Source organism: Capricornis sumatraensis, chromosome 8 (genome assembly GCF_032405125.1).
Source record: "Capricornis sumatraensis isolate serow.1 chromosome 8, serow.2, whole genome shotgun sequence".
Classification (NCBI taxonomy): Eukaryota; Metazoa; Chordata; class Mammalia; order Artiodactyla; family Bovidae; genus Capricornis; species Capricornis sumatraensis.
This window is the reverse complement of record NC_091076.1, coordinates 86,398,491-86,415,855: the sequence shown is the minus strand read 5'-3', so window position 1 is coordinate 86,415,855 and position 17,365 is coordinate 86,398,491. Positions and strand designations below refer to the sequence as shown.

General features: G+C 49.5%; 2 protein-coding genes across 6 annotated transcripts in view; both read left to right on the top strand.

The window, feature by feature from the left end:
* The window catches only part of ACSF2 (acyl-CoA synthetase family member 2), a 31,975-nt gene extending 30,082 nt beyond the window's left edge, over nt 1–1,893 (top strand). For all 4 annotated transcript variants that reach the window (XM_068977107.1, XM_068977106.1, XM_068977104.1 and 1 more), the window contains 5 exons: nt 22–173; nt 990–1,131; nt 1,213–1,323; nt 1,456–1,524; nt 1,785–1,893. In XM_068977107.1, coding sequence (XP_068833208.1) covers nt 22–173; nt 990–1,131; nt 1,213–1,323; nt 1,456–1,524; nt 1,785–1,835 — 525 coding nt within the window. In that variant the 3' untranslated portion in view covers nt 1,836–1,893. The remainder of the gene's footprint in view (nt 1–21; nt 174–989; nt 1,132–1,212; nt 1,324–1,455; nt 1,525–1,784) is intronic.
* A 1,702-nt stretch (nt 1,894–3,595) lies between these two features.
* On the top strand, nt 3,596–13,915 carry RSAD1 (radical S-adenosyl methionine domain containing 1). Of its 2 annotated transcripts, XR_011145170.1 has the most exons (11): nt 3,596–3,730; nt 4,109–4,242; nt 4,348–4,552; nt 6,973–7,338; nt 7,525–7,588; nt 7,995–8,145; nt 8,356–8,410; nt 9,299–9,402; nt 9,582–9,742; nt 12,225–12,463; nt 13,905–13,915. XR_011145170.1 is itself a non-coding variant. In XM_068977042.1 (10 exons), the coding sequence occupies exons 1-9, from the start codon at nt 3,596–3,598 to the stop codon at nt 9,697–9,699; spliced, it is 1,332 nt and encodes a 443-aa protein (XP_068833143.1). In that variant the 3' UTR covers nt 9,700–9,742; nt 12,225–12,655. The 2 variants fall into 2 exon arrangements, 1 of the variants encoding a protein (XP_068833143.1); XM_068977042.1 differs by lacking the exon at nt 13,905–13,915 and having other exon boundaries at nt 12,225–12,655.
* Nucleotides 13,916–17,365: the final 3,450 nt, after the last annotated feature.

Here is a 17,365-nt window from a genome sequence, read left to right as displayed (position 1 = left end):
CCTGAAGCTGCCTGGTCCCAGGCCCAGATTGTGAACATGGAGACGGGGACACTGACAGAGCTGCACACACCTGGAGAGCTGTGCATCCGAGGGTACTGCGTCATGCTGGGCTACTGGGGTGAGCCCCGGAAGACCGAGGAAGCAATTGGACAGGACAAGTGGTACCGGACGGGGTGAGAAGGCAGGGCAGGGTGGAGCGGTCGGCTGCCAAGGGGAAGCTGGGGGTCCTGAGGCTGAGTTGGGAACACTGAACTAGAACTGGGAGAACCAGTTGTCAAGATAGCCCCTTCACATCTCGGAGACTTAGTTTCAAAAATGTATAAAATGAGGATGATCATATTCTCCAAATAGGGCTCCTGGAAGGACCAAACACAGTACAGATGAGAACTCCTAGGGTAGTGCCTGCAAAATCTGAGCCTAGATTCAGGCAGTCATTTAATTCAACAAATTCCAATTATGCTCCCGCCGTGTGCTAGCACTGTTCTAAACACTGGTGGTCCAGGGGAAAGCAAAGGGGAGGATCCTGCTATTACTTCCCACATGTCTGATGGAGGGAGACAGATACAGTCAAGGTCATTTCCTACATTCATAAACACAACTAATAAGACAGGGTCACAGGAGAGAGAGTGGCTGTGGTGGAGAAGGGAGATTCTTTTCTCTTTGGTGATCAGAGGAGGCTTCTCTCAGGTGGAAATGTTTGGGCTGAAACCTGAATGGTAAGAAGCCAGCCCCAAAAGGTGTATGCATAGATATGTTTAGAGAGAGAGAGAGAACATATGCTATAGGCATGGGTTTACTCGGTTTGGTCTGCCTTCTACGTGAGATAGTTCCTCCCGTATGATCCAGGTAATGTCTTGTTCGTGCCATATGTCCCAGAGTCTAGAGTCGCGTAAGACATACAGTAGGTGTTTCCTAAGTGTTTGGGAGAGAGTGAGTGAGCCAGCCGGATGAGGCAGATGTCAGAGGCCGCTCCTGGGCTTTCCTTGCAGAGACATTGCCACGATGGATGAGCAGGGCTTCTGCAAGATTGTGGGCCGGTCTAAAGATATGATCATCCGTGGCGGCGAGAATATCTACCCTGCCGAGCTCGAGGACTTCTTTCACACACACCCACAGGTTCAGGAAGTGCAGGTGAGGCACCCAGCCCAGGTGAGAGCCCAAGAGCAGGGGACGCAGATGGGGATGTCTGATATCTGTCTCTGACTCTGGAAGGTGGTGGGAGTGAAGGATGACCGAATGGGGGAGGAAATCTGTGCCTGCATTCGGCTCAAGGAAGGGGAGAAGACCACGGCAGAGGAGATCAAGGCTTTCTGCAAAGGGAAGGTGGGAGCCTCAATTCACCCCAAGCATCACCGTGTTGCTCAGTTCTCTAATAACCTCTACCTGCCAACCTGTCAGCCCACTGCCCACCGTGACCCTGCCCAACCTCATGCTTTATCCCCCTCCGGCCTGCAGATCTCCCACTTCAAGATTCCCCGGTACATCGTTTTTGTCACAAACTACCCCCTCACCGTCTCAGGAAAGGTATGTAAGGAGACTAGGGAGGGGCAGGGAAGTTGGAGCCCAGGTGCAGAAGGTCAGGTGGCCCTGCCTGAGCCTCCCAGAGTGATGAGCCAGAGTCTGTTGAGAGGCTGGCAGTTGGGTCACAAGTTTGTCAGCTCATCCTGGTTTGCCCTGAACTTTCCTGGCTTTAGCCTGAGAAACTCTTCAGCCGCAGGCAAACCAGCAGGGCTTGGACACCCTAGCTAGCTTGCCTAATTCTCACTTCCTTCTCTTCCCTCTAGATCCAGAAATTCAAACTTCGGGAGCAGATGGAGCAACATCTAAACCTGTGAATGAAGGGAGAAGATCCTTCCTCCCTGCCCTCCTCCCACATTCCCCACGTCTGCTCTGTGGTCTGGCATAAAGAGCTTCTCTGTTTACTTTGGCTGGTCTCTTGCTGGTGTGCTCTCTTTGCAGCTGCTACAGGATGGAGAAGGGAAGAGACCCAAAGCACTTTAAAACTCCTATTCCTTGTCAACGATGGTGCTAAGCATTTTGGTGTGCATTATCTACTTCATTTAATCCTCGCTCATCCCTTTGAGATATCAACACAATTAGGGTGTTATCTAATCTAACACAATTCGATATCAGCACACATTTCTTTTCACATTGTTGCCAGATTAGTGCAGCTATTTTTTAAATAGCTTTATTGAGTTATAATTCACCTACTACCCAATTCACCCATTTAAAGTGTTACATTCAATGGCTTTTAGTATATTCACAGATATGTGCACTGATCAACAAAGTCAACATAAAAAATGTTCATCCCCTCTTAAAAATAAACTCTATACCCTTTAACTATCATTCTACATCCCCCTACCCCCCCATCCCTCCCAACCAAACCAATTTTTATCTTTTTTCTTAATCAGTGAAACCAGGGCTTCCTTAATGGGCAGTTAAAGCAGGATAAAGCAAGCTGTAGCTTGAGCCAAGAAATAAAAAACAGCTGAGCACGTCGATTTCTAGTTCAGAGACAGAAGGAAAAGTTCCTTCTGCTTGCAAGCCTTATCTCCCATTGTTTGCCCCCAGCAGCAGCAGCAGCCTCATCTTTACTTTTTAGAAAATGAACATAAATTTAGGGTGTTTAGAGTGCCAGTCACTGTATACATACAGACACATCCATATCCAGATACATCCAACATTTCCGGTTGAAATCTTCCCAAGAACACAGTCAAGCAGGCATTAGCCCCATTTCACAAAGGCTGAAACTGAAAGCTCAGTAAGTTCAGTGTCTTGCCCAAATTTACACAGCTGGAATTAGAACCCAGCTGCCTGATTCCAAAGCCCATGGTCTTTCCACTTCCTGGGACAGTTCTTCGGGTGTCTGATTGTCCAGCCCTTCTTCTGAACCCTATCTGTCCCACATACACCATCTCTGACTCTCCTCACAGCAGATGCCTGGGGTTGGCCCGACCCTGGTGACAGCCTACGCTCCTGACCAAGCAGGGATTTTCTGTCCCTGCAGCATTCAGTCCAAGTGCCCTCTCCTCCTCCACTGATTCCACAGCCCTTGTAACAGACCAACCTTACAGCACGAAGCACACTGGCCTGGCGTCCAGGAGGTGCTGATTTAAATCGGTTGCCTGTTGTCGCTTGTTGGTTTACGTCTCCTCTGTCTCGTGTACCTGCACTTCGCCCTAATCTTATGCATCTGGATGTCCTCAGCGCCGAAACTCTGAGCCAGGCACATAAAACGTGAAGAAACCTACTGAACGAACTAACAGGTCCTGGATCGATCCAGGAACTCGCTCGCGATGTGGTGCCAAAAAGTGCGGAGCTGCCCCACTACACCTCCAGCCGCCCGAGAAAGGACGGCAGAGCGGCTGCGGTGAGGGCGTCGGTGCCCAGCAGGTGGCGCTACGCCCCCGAGCCCTTAGCGCGGTGCTCCGTCAAAGGGCGCGGCCACGCAGCCCCAGTCCTTCCGCCGGGGCGGCCGCTCCCCTACCCCCACCCCCGCCCCGCCCGGCTCTGCGCGCACCGTACGCCCTACCCTGGGCTTCTCTCGGGCTCGCGTCCTGACCCGCGCGACGGGCCGCTCAGCCAAGCGGGCGCCATGGCCCTCCCGCGGTCCCAGGCCCGCGGCTGGGTGAAGGCCGCCAAGATGGCTCAGAGGCGCCGCCGCGCGGAGGACGCGGGAGGACCCCGGGGTCCTGCGCCCGGGAGCCAGCGCGCCGCGCTTTACGTCCACGTGAGTGGGGAGGGGAGGCGGGGTCGCGCGGGCGCAGGGCCGCGGGCCCCCGTGGCGCTTGTCACGCCGCGGGCCCGCCTGCCGTCCTTCACCGGCCCGAGACGAGGTCTGGGACCTGTTCCCTGGCTGGGAAAGGTCTTGGTCTGGAGAACTGAAGTCTCTGGTGTGCACAATCTCGTTGACCTTGGCAAGTGATTTCCCTTCCGAACCTCAGTTTTCTCCTACTGAAGTGGGCTTACTAATCCCCTTGGAGAGTTGTGTGGCTAAGAGGTTGACGGACCTCGGAATCAGGATGGGGGTGTGTGCGACTGAACCCTGGAAATGGCCGGGGCAGCCCAGGGTCACCTCTCATCCGGTTCACATGCCCCCTGCCCCCAGTGGCCGTACTGCGAGAAGCGCTGTAGTTACTGCAACTTCAACAAGTACATCCCCCGTGGTGTGGACGAGGCTGCTCTGAGGCGCTGTCTGGTGACCGAGGCTCAGACGCTGCTGAGACTCAGCGGAGTGCCACGGTGGGTACTGGGGGCAGGGTCTTGGGAATTGTGTAGGGCAGCGGAACAGGTTGCAGGCATCCTGGAGGGCTCCCCCACGTCTTCATCTCCATTCTCTTTCCCTAGAGTGGAGTCTGTGTTCTTTGGTGGGGGTACCCCCAGTCTGGCCAGCCCCCATACTGTGGCAGCGGTCCTGGAGGCAGTGGCCCAGGCAACTCACCTGCCTGCAGACTCTGAAGTCACACTGGAGGCCAACCCCACTTCGGCCTCAGGCTCCAGGCTGGCAGCATTTGGGGCAGCAGGAGTCAACAGGTTGTCCATTGGCCTCCAGGTAACCCATCTCACCCACCTTATCCTGGGGCATCCAGGATGTCTCTCATCCAGTCACATTCATTCATAGGGCAAATATTTGTGGAGCTCCTTCTTTGTGCCAGGGCCCTGTAGGCACTGAAAAGTGTGTGGTGACACCTACTTGCCTGTTTGAATGCTAGACTACAAGCCCTAATAGGCAGGGATCATGTGTGCCTTTTTGTTCATCCCGGTATTACAAGCAGCCACTACAATTCCTGGCACATAGTAGATGCTTGAAAGATTTACTACCTGACTGGAGACACAGAAGGAGGCAGACAGGTGGTCAGATCATTGCAGCATGATAAAGTCTGCTTGTGAATGGGGTCTCCAGAAAAGGCTTTCAAGAGTATGGCCTGAAGGGCATGTCAGTCTGACAAAATCATGGAAACCTTCCTGAAGAAGGTGATGTTTGAATAAGGAAGAGGAGTCCATCAGAGGAGGGTGTTGAGGGGGAAAGATAGGATTTGGAAGAGCTTGCCTGTTTGGGAGGACCTTTGAGCCTTTACTTGTGACTGGAGAGGCTGGGGACAAAGTTGCAAGCTGGGGCCCAGAAGTCTTCAGCACCAGACTAGGAAACTTGCAGTTTTGCCTCATGGTGACAAGGGAGTCACTGAAGGGTTTTAAGTGGGGAGAGACATGTGTTCCTCTCAGGTTGGCCCTTGGTATTTCTATAGCCAGTATCCCCACCCCGACTCCACACACACCCATTTCAAGTACGTGTACCACTTACCAAAGAGTTTGGGGTCAGGGCTTTTTCATTATGGGACATATTGAAAGGGACACACCATTTCTTCTGGCCTCCAAATACTTACATATCTTGAATCTAATTGTGAGAAAACATCAGGACACCTAAGAGACTTTGTACACGTATGGATAAGAACAGATAACATGAGATCGATCTACCCTGTTAACTTTTTAATGTACAGTACAGTATTGCTGACTATAAACACAGTGATGTACAGGAGATCTCTAGGACTAATTAAGAGATTTTGGAGGGGGTGGGGTTTGGCCACAATGTGTAGTTTGTGGAGTCTTAGTTTTCTGACCAGGGATTTTGAACCTGGGCCCCTGTCAGTGAAAACGCTGAGTCCTAACCGCTGGACTGCCAGGGAATTCCCTAAGAGGCAGTTTTCAAAACAACTGACCTGTACTGTTCAAAAATGTCAGTATCATAAATGACAAAGGCAGGATGAGGATCTCAACTAAAGGAGACTAAAGAGACAGTGACAGCTGCATGCAATGTGTGACCCCTGATTGAATACTGAATTGGGGTGGGACGAGGAAATCACTACAACAGACATTTAGAGACAGTTGGCCAACTTTGAATAAGACTGTGTGTTAGATAAGGGGATTGTGTCCATGTTACATTTCCTAACTCTGTAATTAGATTGTGACTGTGTAAGGGAATGTCCTTATTCTTAAGAAATATTTTTTGCATTTAGATAACGATATTACGAGTGCCTACCAGCCTGTGAACAATGGCTACCATATTCTACTAAAATGTTCTGAATCTTCACTGACCAGTATAGTTGCCACTGACCTCATGCTAGGAAACACTTAGAATGTGAGTATTTAAATTTAATTAACTTCTAAAATGTAAACAACTACATGTGGTTAGTATCTATTATATTGGACAGTGCAATTACAGAACATTTTCGTCATCCCACATGGTTCTTTTAGACAGCATGGTCTATAACTTACTCTCAGAAAATTCAACATAATAATAATATGTGTGTGTATTTAGAGAGGGGGCTCCCGAGGTGGTGCTAGTGGTAGAGAACTCGCCTGCCAATGCAGCAGATGTAAGAGACACGAGTTTGATCCTTGGGTCAGGAAGACCCCCTGGAGGAGGGTATGGCAGCCCACTCCAGTATTCTTGCCTGGGGAATCCGATGGACAGAGGAACCTGACTGGCTACGGTCCATAGTGTTGGAAAGACTTGGACACAACTGAAGCAACTTGGCACATATTTAGAGAGAGACAAAGCAAAAGTGGCAAAAATGTTAATTGCAACTTTTCTATAAGTTTGAAAATTTCAAAATAAAAAGTAAGATCAAAAAAAAGATTGTTGGCTTTGGAGTTGGACAATCCTAATTTCCAGGTCTGACTTCACCATTGTTTGACCTTGAGCCAGCTACTTAACGAACTCCAGTTTGTCATCTGTAAAATGGAGCTAGTGTTGGAGGGTTCCAGGCATAAATTAGATATTGCCTAAGAATGCTTTGCACATGGTAGCCCTTTAGTGAATGGTACCCTTGCTACTGGCTTGACCATCCACCTTCCGGCTCCCTGCCATGTCCTGCGTTTTCCCCTGGATCTGTGTCTTCAGTAAGTCCAGCCAGGTGTTTCTGTCTCCCTCTGAGCTGGCCTGCATGCTTATGCTCCACCCTCTCTCTCCAGTCTCTAGATGACACTGAGCTCCAGCTGCTGGGGAGGACACACTCGGCCAGGGACGCTCTGCAGACCCTGGCGGAGGCCCAGCGCCTCTTCCCAGGGCGTGTTTCTGTGGACCTGATGCTAGGGCTGCCGGCACAGCAGGTGGGGCCGTGGCTCAGGCAGCTGCAGGAACTGCTGCGCTGCTGTGATGACCACGTGTCCCTCTACCAGCTGTCCCTGGAGCGGGGCACCGCACTCTTCACCCAGGTGCAGCAGGGTGCCCTTCCTGCCCCAGACCCTGAACTGGCCGCTGAGATGTATCAGGAGGGACGGGCAGTCCTGCGGGAAGCTGGCTTTCGCCAGTATGAGGTCTCCAACTTTGCCCGGAATGTAAGTCCTAAAGCTGAAGGTGGGGCCTGGGCGGGCTAAGGCGTGACAGTGCAGTTGTGGCCCTTTGGGGAGAAGGGTGCTTCCAAGGCCTGAGATGGTGGGACATTGTAACCAGGTGCCTCTTAGCTGAACAGGGATCGGCCCACCTACTTCCTTCTCCATTGACTGTTCCCTCCCTCCCGACAGGGGGCGCTTAGTACCCACAATTGGACTTACTGGCAGTGTGGTCAGTACCTTGGCGTTGGGCCTGGTGAGTGCCATGAACCACAGATGGGATGACTCAGGAGAGCAGAGTCATGGCTGTGTGCTCTTGCGCCACTTAACCTCCCCGGCCCTCTGTTTCCTCATATGTAATGTGTGGCAAAAAGTACTAGCTACTTGGTAGAGCTCTTAAGTATGCGTTTTGAGGCGCGTGGGATAGTACCTGGCACTGTGGTTCTTGATCTTTAGCATGCATCAGAGTTACTTGGACCGCTTGTTACAACCTAACTGAATCCCAACCAAATTCTGGAATTTCTGGAATTGGACAGGGCCTGAGGATTTACATTTCTAGCATATGAAATGCTGTTGGTCCAGAGGCCGCGCTTTGAGAACCACTGACTTAACATCTAGCAAACACACAGTGTTAGCTGCTGTTAACCTGTTTATGTTGTCAGGGGCCCATGGGCGATTTATACCCCAGGGGGCCGCCGGGGGCCACACCCGAGAGGCTCGGATCCAGACCTTAGAGCCTGACAGCTGGATGAAGGAGGTGATGCTGTTTGGTCACGGCACCCGGAGGCGCATCCCCCTGAGTGAGCTGGAGCTGTAAGCGCTTGAGGGCATTTCACCCAGGCTTCCCCTGTACCCCAAGAACCACCCACCTACACATCTTTGTTTCCTGCCTTGCCCTTCCGCCACCCTGTCCCATGCTGTGTGATCCTCATAAATCCCCCGTACACATATCCCAACTAGAGTCTGAAGAATGGGAGAAGTATAAGTCTCCTCTCCAAGACCCCCTATTGCTTTTTCTTTCAGGCTGGAGGAAGTTTTGGCCATGGGGCTTCGCACAGACGTGGGCATCACTCACCAGGTAGGAGGTCTATTTTACCTGGTAACAATCACTCTGTCTCACTCTCTCTTCTATACACACACACACCCCCTCCCATTCCTCTGGCACTGGCAGCTAGAGGTAGGGCCTTGGTCTAGCTGAGACCTGATGGGTGGGAGCACTGGGCAGGAAGGCGATGGTGAGAACCCTCGACCAGGGCTACAGAGACCTGGGCTCTAGTCCCTGTCTACTACACCCTTAGGCGCACAGCCTTTCACCTCTGAATATTAACTTTCTCAGCCATCCAAGGGAATTGGCTAGAACAAGAATTTTCAAATGTTTTTTAAGCAGAGCTAAAAGCTCAGATAGTATGTGCAATAAAGATCAGTGAAGCCCAGAACTGCTCTAGATGAAATCAGAGCCATAGCACCTGGACTTGTTGTTGAGTTGCTAAGTCACGTCTGACTCTTTCCAAACCCCAAGGACTGTAGCGTGCCAGGCTCCTCTGTCCTCCACTATCTCCTGGAGTTTGCTCAAATTCATGTTGTCCATTGAGTTGGTGATGCTATCTAACCATCTCATCTTCTGCCACTCCCTTCATCTTTTGCCTTCAACTTTTTCCATCATTGGGGTCGTTTCCAGTGAGAGCTCCAACTAGGGTTGGCCATACTCTGACCAGAACGGGGAGGGGAATGAGCAAAGGAAGACCTGGCCTGGCGGGGAGCCAGATTTGGTTTGGACGTGGAATAGGAGTGAAGGAGCCCACCTCCCTGCTGACCCATTGACCTGGTCCTGGTGTACGTGATAGTCAGTTTCTAAGATCTCTGTGCTGGACTGGAGCCACCCCTCACTATACCCCCAGGCAGGTGGCCTAGAATAGCCCCTGCCCGCTCCCCACCTTGTGGTTCCTGCCCCTTCTTGTTTTCCCAGCACTGGCAGCAGTTTGAGCCCCAGCTGACCCTGTGGGACCTGTTTGGAGCCAGCAAGGAGGTGAAGGAGCTACAGGAGCAGGGCCTGTTGCTGCTGGATCACAGGTGTGTTGTGGGGACAGTGGTTAGGTACCCCAGGGAACCCTGATTACACATCTGCAGACCAGAGAGAAGTGAGAAAGATTGACAAGGAAGGGCCTCTGGTGCCAGGGCCTTGGCATTGGCAGAGGGTGAGGATTGAAACTAGTAAGAGGGGGCAGTCACAGCCAGGCCTCTTGTTGCAGGGGTCTTCGGTGTTCCTGGGAGGGGCTGGCTGTGCTGGACTCTCTGTTGCTGTCCCTTCTATCTCGGCTCCAAGAGGCCTGGCAGCAGAGAACCCCCTCTTCCATGCCCAGAGGATAGCCCCTGGAGGAGAGCCACATGTTCTGCAGCCAGGACTCTGCAGGTAGGCTTTGGGGGCTGGGGTGACTGCGGACATCACCGCTGGCAGGTGCTGTCCTGGTTCTGACCACTGCCCAGCCCTGGCATCCCCAGGGGAATGGCTACAGTGAGGCGGATGGGAGGACTTCTCTGGCCTGGGGACTGGCATCAAGTGCACCCACCACTGCCAGAGAAGCATTACTCCAAAGAAGGGACAGTGGTTTCTGTGGGTGCCTCTCATCAGTAGACTCTAAACAAATCCTGGGTGACAGAAGATTCTGAGAAATAGAGCTCTCAGGCTTCCTGCCCCAACAGGACAGGACAGGACATGGGTGTCCAGCACTGCAGCCTGCTGGACTCTGAGAACAATGGGAAAGATCAGAGCAAGACTTGCCTCAACTCTTTGGGCAGCCAGGGTATGTGTGGGTGTCAGGAGCCTCGGATCTTCCAGAGTGCTCCCCAGGCTTCTCCCTTCCCACTGCAGCCCTTCCCTTGAAAGAGTAAAGATGCGGGGAGCTGAGAGGGAAAGGGGAGGGGAGAATTCAGGAAAGATCAGAGCCTGGTGTTTCTCCCCTGGCCTTTTACCTGCAGAAATGGTCACCTGATTTTATTTAAATAACCTAATAAGCCTGTCTGGAGCCTGTCTTAACTGTGGTCCTCTCCTTTGTCTGGGCTTCAGTGGAGTGTGGGATCCTGATTTGGGGGCTTGAGGATCAGTGTAGAGCTGAGATTCCTTCCTGAACCTCATCATGTGGCTGTGGTCTTAGCTTTTATCAATTATCCTTGCCTGAATCAGTGGTTAGGTTGGAAGTTGCAAAATGTAAATTTCTGACTCTATCATTCCATCTACATTCAATAACTGGCATGTGTCCATAAAAAAAAAAGCTTTCCTTTTCTTTTTTTAAGGGCAGATACTCTTAACCTAATAATTCTATGCAGTGTGGGGAGGCTAGTGGAGAGGAAGGTATTTCCTGTGAAGAGGCAAATAATTTATCATGTCAAAGGGTTCCCTGTTGCCAAAGGTAATTTAGTACCCTCGCAAATCAGGGCATGCAAAGCTCAGCCTCTAGCTGGGTGGTTTCCCCACCCCTCAGAGGTGAGCACATGCATTTCCCGTGTGCCTAGTGGGTGCGAGTATCAGTTTTTTTTTTTACCTGTGGTAGCATGGTAAGTGTTACCACCTCTCCTTTATTCATGAAATATTCAGCAAGCACTAACTGTGTGCCAGCACTGAGCAGAGAGGAGTAAGACCTAACCCAGCCCTCAAGCCACTAACCACCATGTTGACAGACATAAAGAGAGAAACTCCAGGGCTATCAGTGAATGTGTACAGAGGAGCTGGGGAAGCCTGCAGTGCCTTTGGTTCTGAGGGACTGACAGCGGAAAAGGAGAAATGCCTTTTTCCTACTACCTCCTCTGACCCCAGCATAGCTTGCACGGTGACCTGTGCGTTCTGCCCGGGAGCCTCTTCTCGAGCCTTCCCCTGATCGTGACATTCAAGACGCGAGCACAGGGCCAGTGCGGGTGTGCCATCAGATAGCCCGGGCCCGCTCGGGTTTCTCCCCGCTGCCAGGGCTCGTGCCGCCTGAGGCGCCTGGGTCCTCCCTGCGGGGGCACCTCACGAGGCCTGTGCAGAGGGGCTGAATGGGAGTACAGTGGGGATGGCACAGGTCACCTTCTGTGATTCAGCGCCCGCCCCCCCCCCCCATCTCCATGTGAATCAGAGTCTCCAGAAGGTGGAAGCCAGGAATCTGGTTTTCAATCGTGGCTCTAGTAGTCAGGCCAGGCTGAGAAACCCCATCCTGTCCTGCCTTCCATTCTGAGAGCTGGGGATCTGGAGAAACAAGGGGAATGAGGCTAGTTCCAGACATGGCCAAGTGGAGTGCGGTCCTTGCCTCTGCATCCAGGCCTTCTCAGGGTCGTTCATCAGAGGGGTTCTCCTCCTGCATGTGGAGACTTCTGCTGGATTGCCATTGCCTTCTCCAGGGGATATTCCCGACCCAGGGATCGAACCCGGGTCTCCCGCATTGCAGGCAGACGCTTCACTGTCTGAGCCACCAGGGAAGCCTTGTTGAAAGGCATATGGATACAAATAAGAAGGGTGAACAAACTACTCTGATGATGAGGTGATGAGAGGAGTTAGAGAAATGTGGTGTGTGTGTGTGTGTGTGTGTGAGTGTGGTTACAGCTTGCAGGACCAACCTTCCCCACCTGGAGTGCTGGCAGCTTTAGGGCTGACAGTGGACCCACCCCCACCCTCATTGACAACCAAGTAAGGTAAGCCGGACAGCTGTCTTGACTTGCATTTTACACATGGGGACATTTGAAGAGGCCATCTAAGTCGACCCAAGTCATATAAGCAGCAAGGCAGCAGACCTGGTGTAACACTTGTGCACATTTAGAACTTTCTGTCACATTGTCATTTTATCCTGACCATGGCTCAGGTTGACTGACCTGTCTCTTAAACTAGCCAAAATCCTGACCTCTCTCTGGCCCCTCTGCTTCAGGCCTAAAGCTGGCGTCTCTGCCTTGGTGCTTGGTCTCAGTTTCGGTGTTTTCCCTGCTGGAGAACCCACGTGTCCCATCTGTGAGAGACCATCCACTTCCTGGAAAGGAACTGCATCCTGCAAAGAAAGGACTTTTAAGTAATGGGATTGCTGTAAACTGAATGTTCGTGTTCCTCCCGAATCCATACGTGGAAACTTCATCCCTGGAGGCACGGTCTTCAGGGACGGCACTTTGGGAGGTAATTAGGTCATGAGGATAGAGCCCTCATGAAAGGGATTAATGTGCTTATGAAAGAGAGCTCCCTGGCCTCTTCCACCATGCGATGACATGGAGGGAAGACAGATGGCTATGTACCAGGAATCGAGCCCTCACCAAATCTCCTGGCACCTTGATCTTAAACTTCCCAGCCTTCAGAACTGTGAGAAATAAACGTTTTGTTCTTTAAGCTACCCAGGCTATGGTATTTTTGTTTTAGCGGCCTGAATGTGCTAAGACAAGGATGAAATAACTTACATGGTAACTTGTTTTATTGTTCAAAATATTTACGAGTATATATTCCTGCTCTGTTGAACCTGGGAAGGGCCAGGAAACTTGCCCAACACAGATTGTAAGAGCCAGTGGGTGGTCCACCATCTCCTCCTGTTGCAGGAAGGGGGACCCCTTCCAGGGCCCGAAACTGGGCTCTTGTCTAACACTCAGAAATGAATTGTCCGAGGAGACACATGTGCTGACAAAGCAAGAGGTTTTATTGGGAAAGGGTGCCCAGGCGGAGAGCAGCAGGGAACCCAGAGAACTCTGCCACAGTGGCTTGCAGTCTCGGGGTTTATGGTGATGGGATTAGTGTCCAAGTTGTCTTTAGCCAATCATTCTGACTCAGAGTCCTTCCTGAGTGCACTCCTTGTTCAGCCAAGATGGATGCCAGTGAGGAGGATTCTGGGAGGTGGTCGGACATGTGGTGTCCCTTTTTGACCTTTCCTGAACTCTCCCAGTTCATGGTGGCTTATTAGTTCCGTGGTCCTTACCAGGACCTCCTGTCATAGAACAATTCATTCTAACAGTTACTGTGACGCCTGGCCAGGGTGGGCGGTTTCGGCCAGTGTGCTTCCCCTAATACTTCCACCACAGAGACCTGCAGTGTTAAAATAGAGGCCCTTGCATTCACCTGGGTCCTAGAGTGGAGAAGATGTTGGGCAGAGGAGTGGCCAACCACAGCAAATAGGAGCAAGAGGGGGTGGTAACACTCACTGTTTAAACCAGGAGACTTGGGGTTGCTGATTACAGTTGGCTGTACTGCTTGACCCCCTTTGTAATCCCGCCATTCAGAGGTCAGCTACTTTTAGTTCTTGGTGTGTATCTTAGCAGAGATTCTTATATGCGAATGAACATCTTTAGATAAAGTCTTACGAAAAGGGGATAACATGCATCTTGCTTTCGTTGCCTTCTTATTCTCCCTCAGATGTGGTGGGCATTTTGTCAAATTCATATCTACACCCCAATTTTTAGTGTAGCTTCTTAGTGCACCGCGGCATGGTCATCCCCAAAGTTAGCTTTCCAGTTTCTTTTTGGTGAAGCAGAAGGTTTACTTTTTTACTTTTATAAACTTTATAATGAATTCATTTATAATGAATGTCTTGTGTAAATATCTTTATGCACTGGCTCAATCATTTCCTTACATGTAGGCTAAATCCCAAGGAGTGGGGTTGCTGATTCCAAGGAGATTCGCATCCTTCATTTGGATACACAGTGCCAAACCGCATTCCAGGAGGCCTGGCAGTTCACGCCCTTGCCAGCTCACTGGTCATCAATGGCAAGCATGGTCAGTTTTTCCAGAGGATTTCAGTCTGGAGAGCACTATTAATTCTGACGTTAGTATCAGCTAAGGTACTGTCTCCCTAACTCGGGCAACTGTTTTGTTCCACCTGATCACTTCCCCCCTGGTGGAAGACCCAGCTGAAACTGTGCCCGTGTGTTCAGATTGCCTCTGAACTCCTCATCCAGACCCCACTTCTGGGAGAATCATCTTCTCCGTCCTCTCCTTCCTGCTTTCCTTTATTTTCCCTGAGGGGATTTTTGAAGCCACTTTTTCAATTTTTGTTTTGTTTTCTTGGCCCGTGGCATGTGGCCTCTTAGTTCCCTGACTAGGGATCGAACCTGCACCCCTGTATTGGAAGCGCAAGGTCTTAACCATTGGACTGCCAGGGAAGTCCCAAAGCCAATTTTAAAAATTATACAAAGAACATTATAGAAACAGTCAGAATTTTAAGTGAAAAAAAATGTCCACAGTCAGTGGTCCCAGCAAACTCAGCTGTGTCTGTGTTCTCTCCCAGTCCTCATGCAAATGCATCCAAGACTCTCGCCTAGTTATGCTCCTGACACAGACCTAATTTTGCATTCTGCTCCTTTTCCTTCTCAGTCTGTCATAAGCATTTTCCCATATGGTTACATGGTCATCATCTTACTCATTTTAATTGTTGCACAGTGTTCCAGTAAGTAGATAATTGTAGTAAGTATTACCCTAATATGTCATTTAAATGGTTCCCCATTTTTCTCTACTACAAATCATATTGTAGTACATGGTTTTATGGATATAGCTTCTTCCTGCACTTGAATTATTTCCTCAGATCGATTCCCAAGAGTGATTGGGTCAAAGGGTATGGATGCTTTAATGATTCTTGGTATGAGTTGTTATATTGTTTTCCAAGGGACTTTTCTTTTTTTAGAAATTTTCCTGCTCAAAAAATAATAACGATTTTTTCAACCATATAGAAGAAAGCAAAACTTCTACTATCTAGGAATTACCACTACAACATTTGGCCAACCATCCCACGAGACATCTCTTGATATACATATCTATGTAGAAATAAAAATAATTTTTCACAAAAGGGATCATACTCATGTGCCAGCTTTGCAACCTGTTTCTTTTACTCAACAATATGTCCTAGGTTTTTCTGGTTGGATCTGCCGTAATGTGATAGCATAATGTAGTACAGTAATAGCTGTAAGCCAGGCATGGTGCAAGAATTTTATCTGCATTAATTCATTTAAGTACCACAACAACCCAGTGAGATAAGTGTTGTTATTATCATGCCCACTTTACAGATGAGCAGACAGGCTCAAACAAATTGACTGCCCCAGGTCACATCACTAGGAGGTGATAGGCAAGCTGAGTTCACTGAGGCTCCAAAACAGATATTTACATACATAATACATGAATATATTCTAAATGTAAAATGGTAATAATAATAAATGTAAACATTACCATAGTATAGTCACCTTTCTACTTCTACAGAGGTTGATACATGTATCAGATAAGTTTAGGTTCAACTGCACATAGCAGAAAATAACATAAGCTTAAGCTTGTCTTCTTCTTCCATAGAGAAGACGTCTGGACAAAACATTTCAGGGCTAGCCTAGTAGACCCAAGGTTGTTGTTCACGAAGAATCCAGGCTTCTAACTCTATACACTGTATCCTTGTTTCATAGCATCCATCCCTAAGGTCTCCACATGGTCTAATGTGGTCCCTGGAGCTCCAGCCATCATGTCTGCATTCCAGGTAGTAAGCATGTTGCTGCTTCCTCACCATTCCCCATAATAGAAGGGCTTGGTTAATTAAAAAAAAAAAAGGGGGGGTGGGCGGTAAAAATAGATATTAAGAGGCAATCAGAAAACAACTCTTTCCAAATCCTATTCTATTTACATATGTATGTACATATATACAAATATAGCTTAAAAAATAGTCTAATGTGTCATAATGGTACCTTGTTTCAATTTACATTTTAAAGTTTTCTGGCCAGATCAAATGTTCTCCATTGAGTATTTGTTTGTAAACAAATGTTTTGGCTATACTAGGTCTTAGCTGTGGCATGTGACCAGGGATCAGACTTGAGGCCCCTGCATCTGCAGTGCAGAGTCTTAGTCACTGGACCACCAGAGAAGCCCCTCCATTTAATATTTGTTTACTAAATAGTGTGTTCTGTGCACATTTAAGCTCATTGCTTATTTCTATTTAGCCAGTTGCTTATTTAGCCTTGATTATTTCCTGATCAGGTTGAAATATTTTCATAGATAAATAATTATAAGTATATTAACTCTTTGTCATATTTGCTGCAAGTATTACTTCCACCATGTTGTCCTTTTTATCTTGTGTAGATTTTGCTTTTTGGAAAGTGAGTTTTCTAGAAAATTCAAATATTTATATATCGAGTCTGTCTTCTGCCCTGGGACTTTTTCTGTCAGTTCCGAGCTCCAGAGATATGGTCAACTTTCAAGTTGGCTTTCTCCTCCCAGGAGACCCATCTAATGTTGAGGGTGTGTCTTCCTGGGACCAAATCTCCACTGTTCTGCTTCTTACCTGTAAGAATTCCCTCAACTGAGATCCGTTTTCTTGACTTTAATGAAGGGATTGGACCAGCCCCAGGCTGTCAAACCTGGCTCTGCATCAGAAATACCAGAGGCTCCACACACATTCCTAGGCTCCCCTAAGATCTGTAGAATCCAAATCTCTGTATCCAGGGATCTGTATTTTTAAATACTCTCCAGTGAACCTGATGCTCAGACATATTTCAGAAGCTCTGGACCAGCCAGTGTCAGAGGTTGTTCCCTGGGCTGGGCTCTCTGAGTAGTAAGTGAGAGGAGGCCACGGTCCTTGGCCATTGTTGTGTCTGTTGAAACCAGTTAACCCTGCCCCTTTTTCTTGGGTCACAGCCCCCATTTCACATCCAGCCTGAGCAGCAGCCCCTTCTTCCTACTTCCTCGGGGGTGGGGGTAAGATTGGGTGGTAGTCCAGCTCCTGGGCTATGGCCTGAGAGGCTGCCACAGCAATGCCTCTGTGAGGGGTCAGTGTCATTACTAGCTGGTGGCCTTAGTTAAGTCACTCAGTCTGTGAGCTTCCATTTCCTCACCTCGGCAAGCAGGGATCACACCTCAGTCAGGGTTTTAATAGGGTTGGAGATGATGGATGGATGGATGGAAAGAGCCTAGTGCAGTTCCTAGCACAAAATGCACATTTTCCAAATGTGGTAGTTATTACTATTAGGGTTTTCATTGTGATTTACAGGGCCTTGGGCATGCTGCTGCTAAGTCGCTTCAGTCGTGTCCGACTCTGTGTGACCCCATAGACGGCAGCCCACAGGCTCCCCC

Coding starts and splice junctions, on each gene's coding strand:
- RSAD1 (XM_068977042.1), top strand. CDS start 3,596: ATGGCCCTCCCGCGGTCCCAGGCCCGCGGCTGGGTGAAGGCCGCCAAG. Junction 3,731..4,108: donor GCGCCGCGCTTTACGTCCAC/GTGAGTGGGGAG, acceptor CCCTGCCCCCAG/TGGCCGTACTGCGAGAAGCG. Junction 9,403..9,581: donor CTGTTGCTGCTGGATCACAG/GTGTGTTGTGGG, acceptor CTCTTGTTGCAG/GGGTCTTCGGTGTTCCTGGG.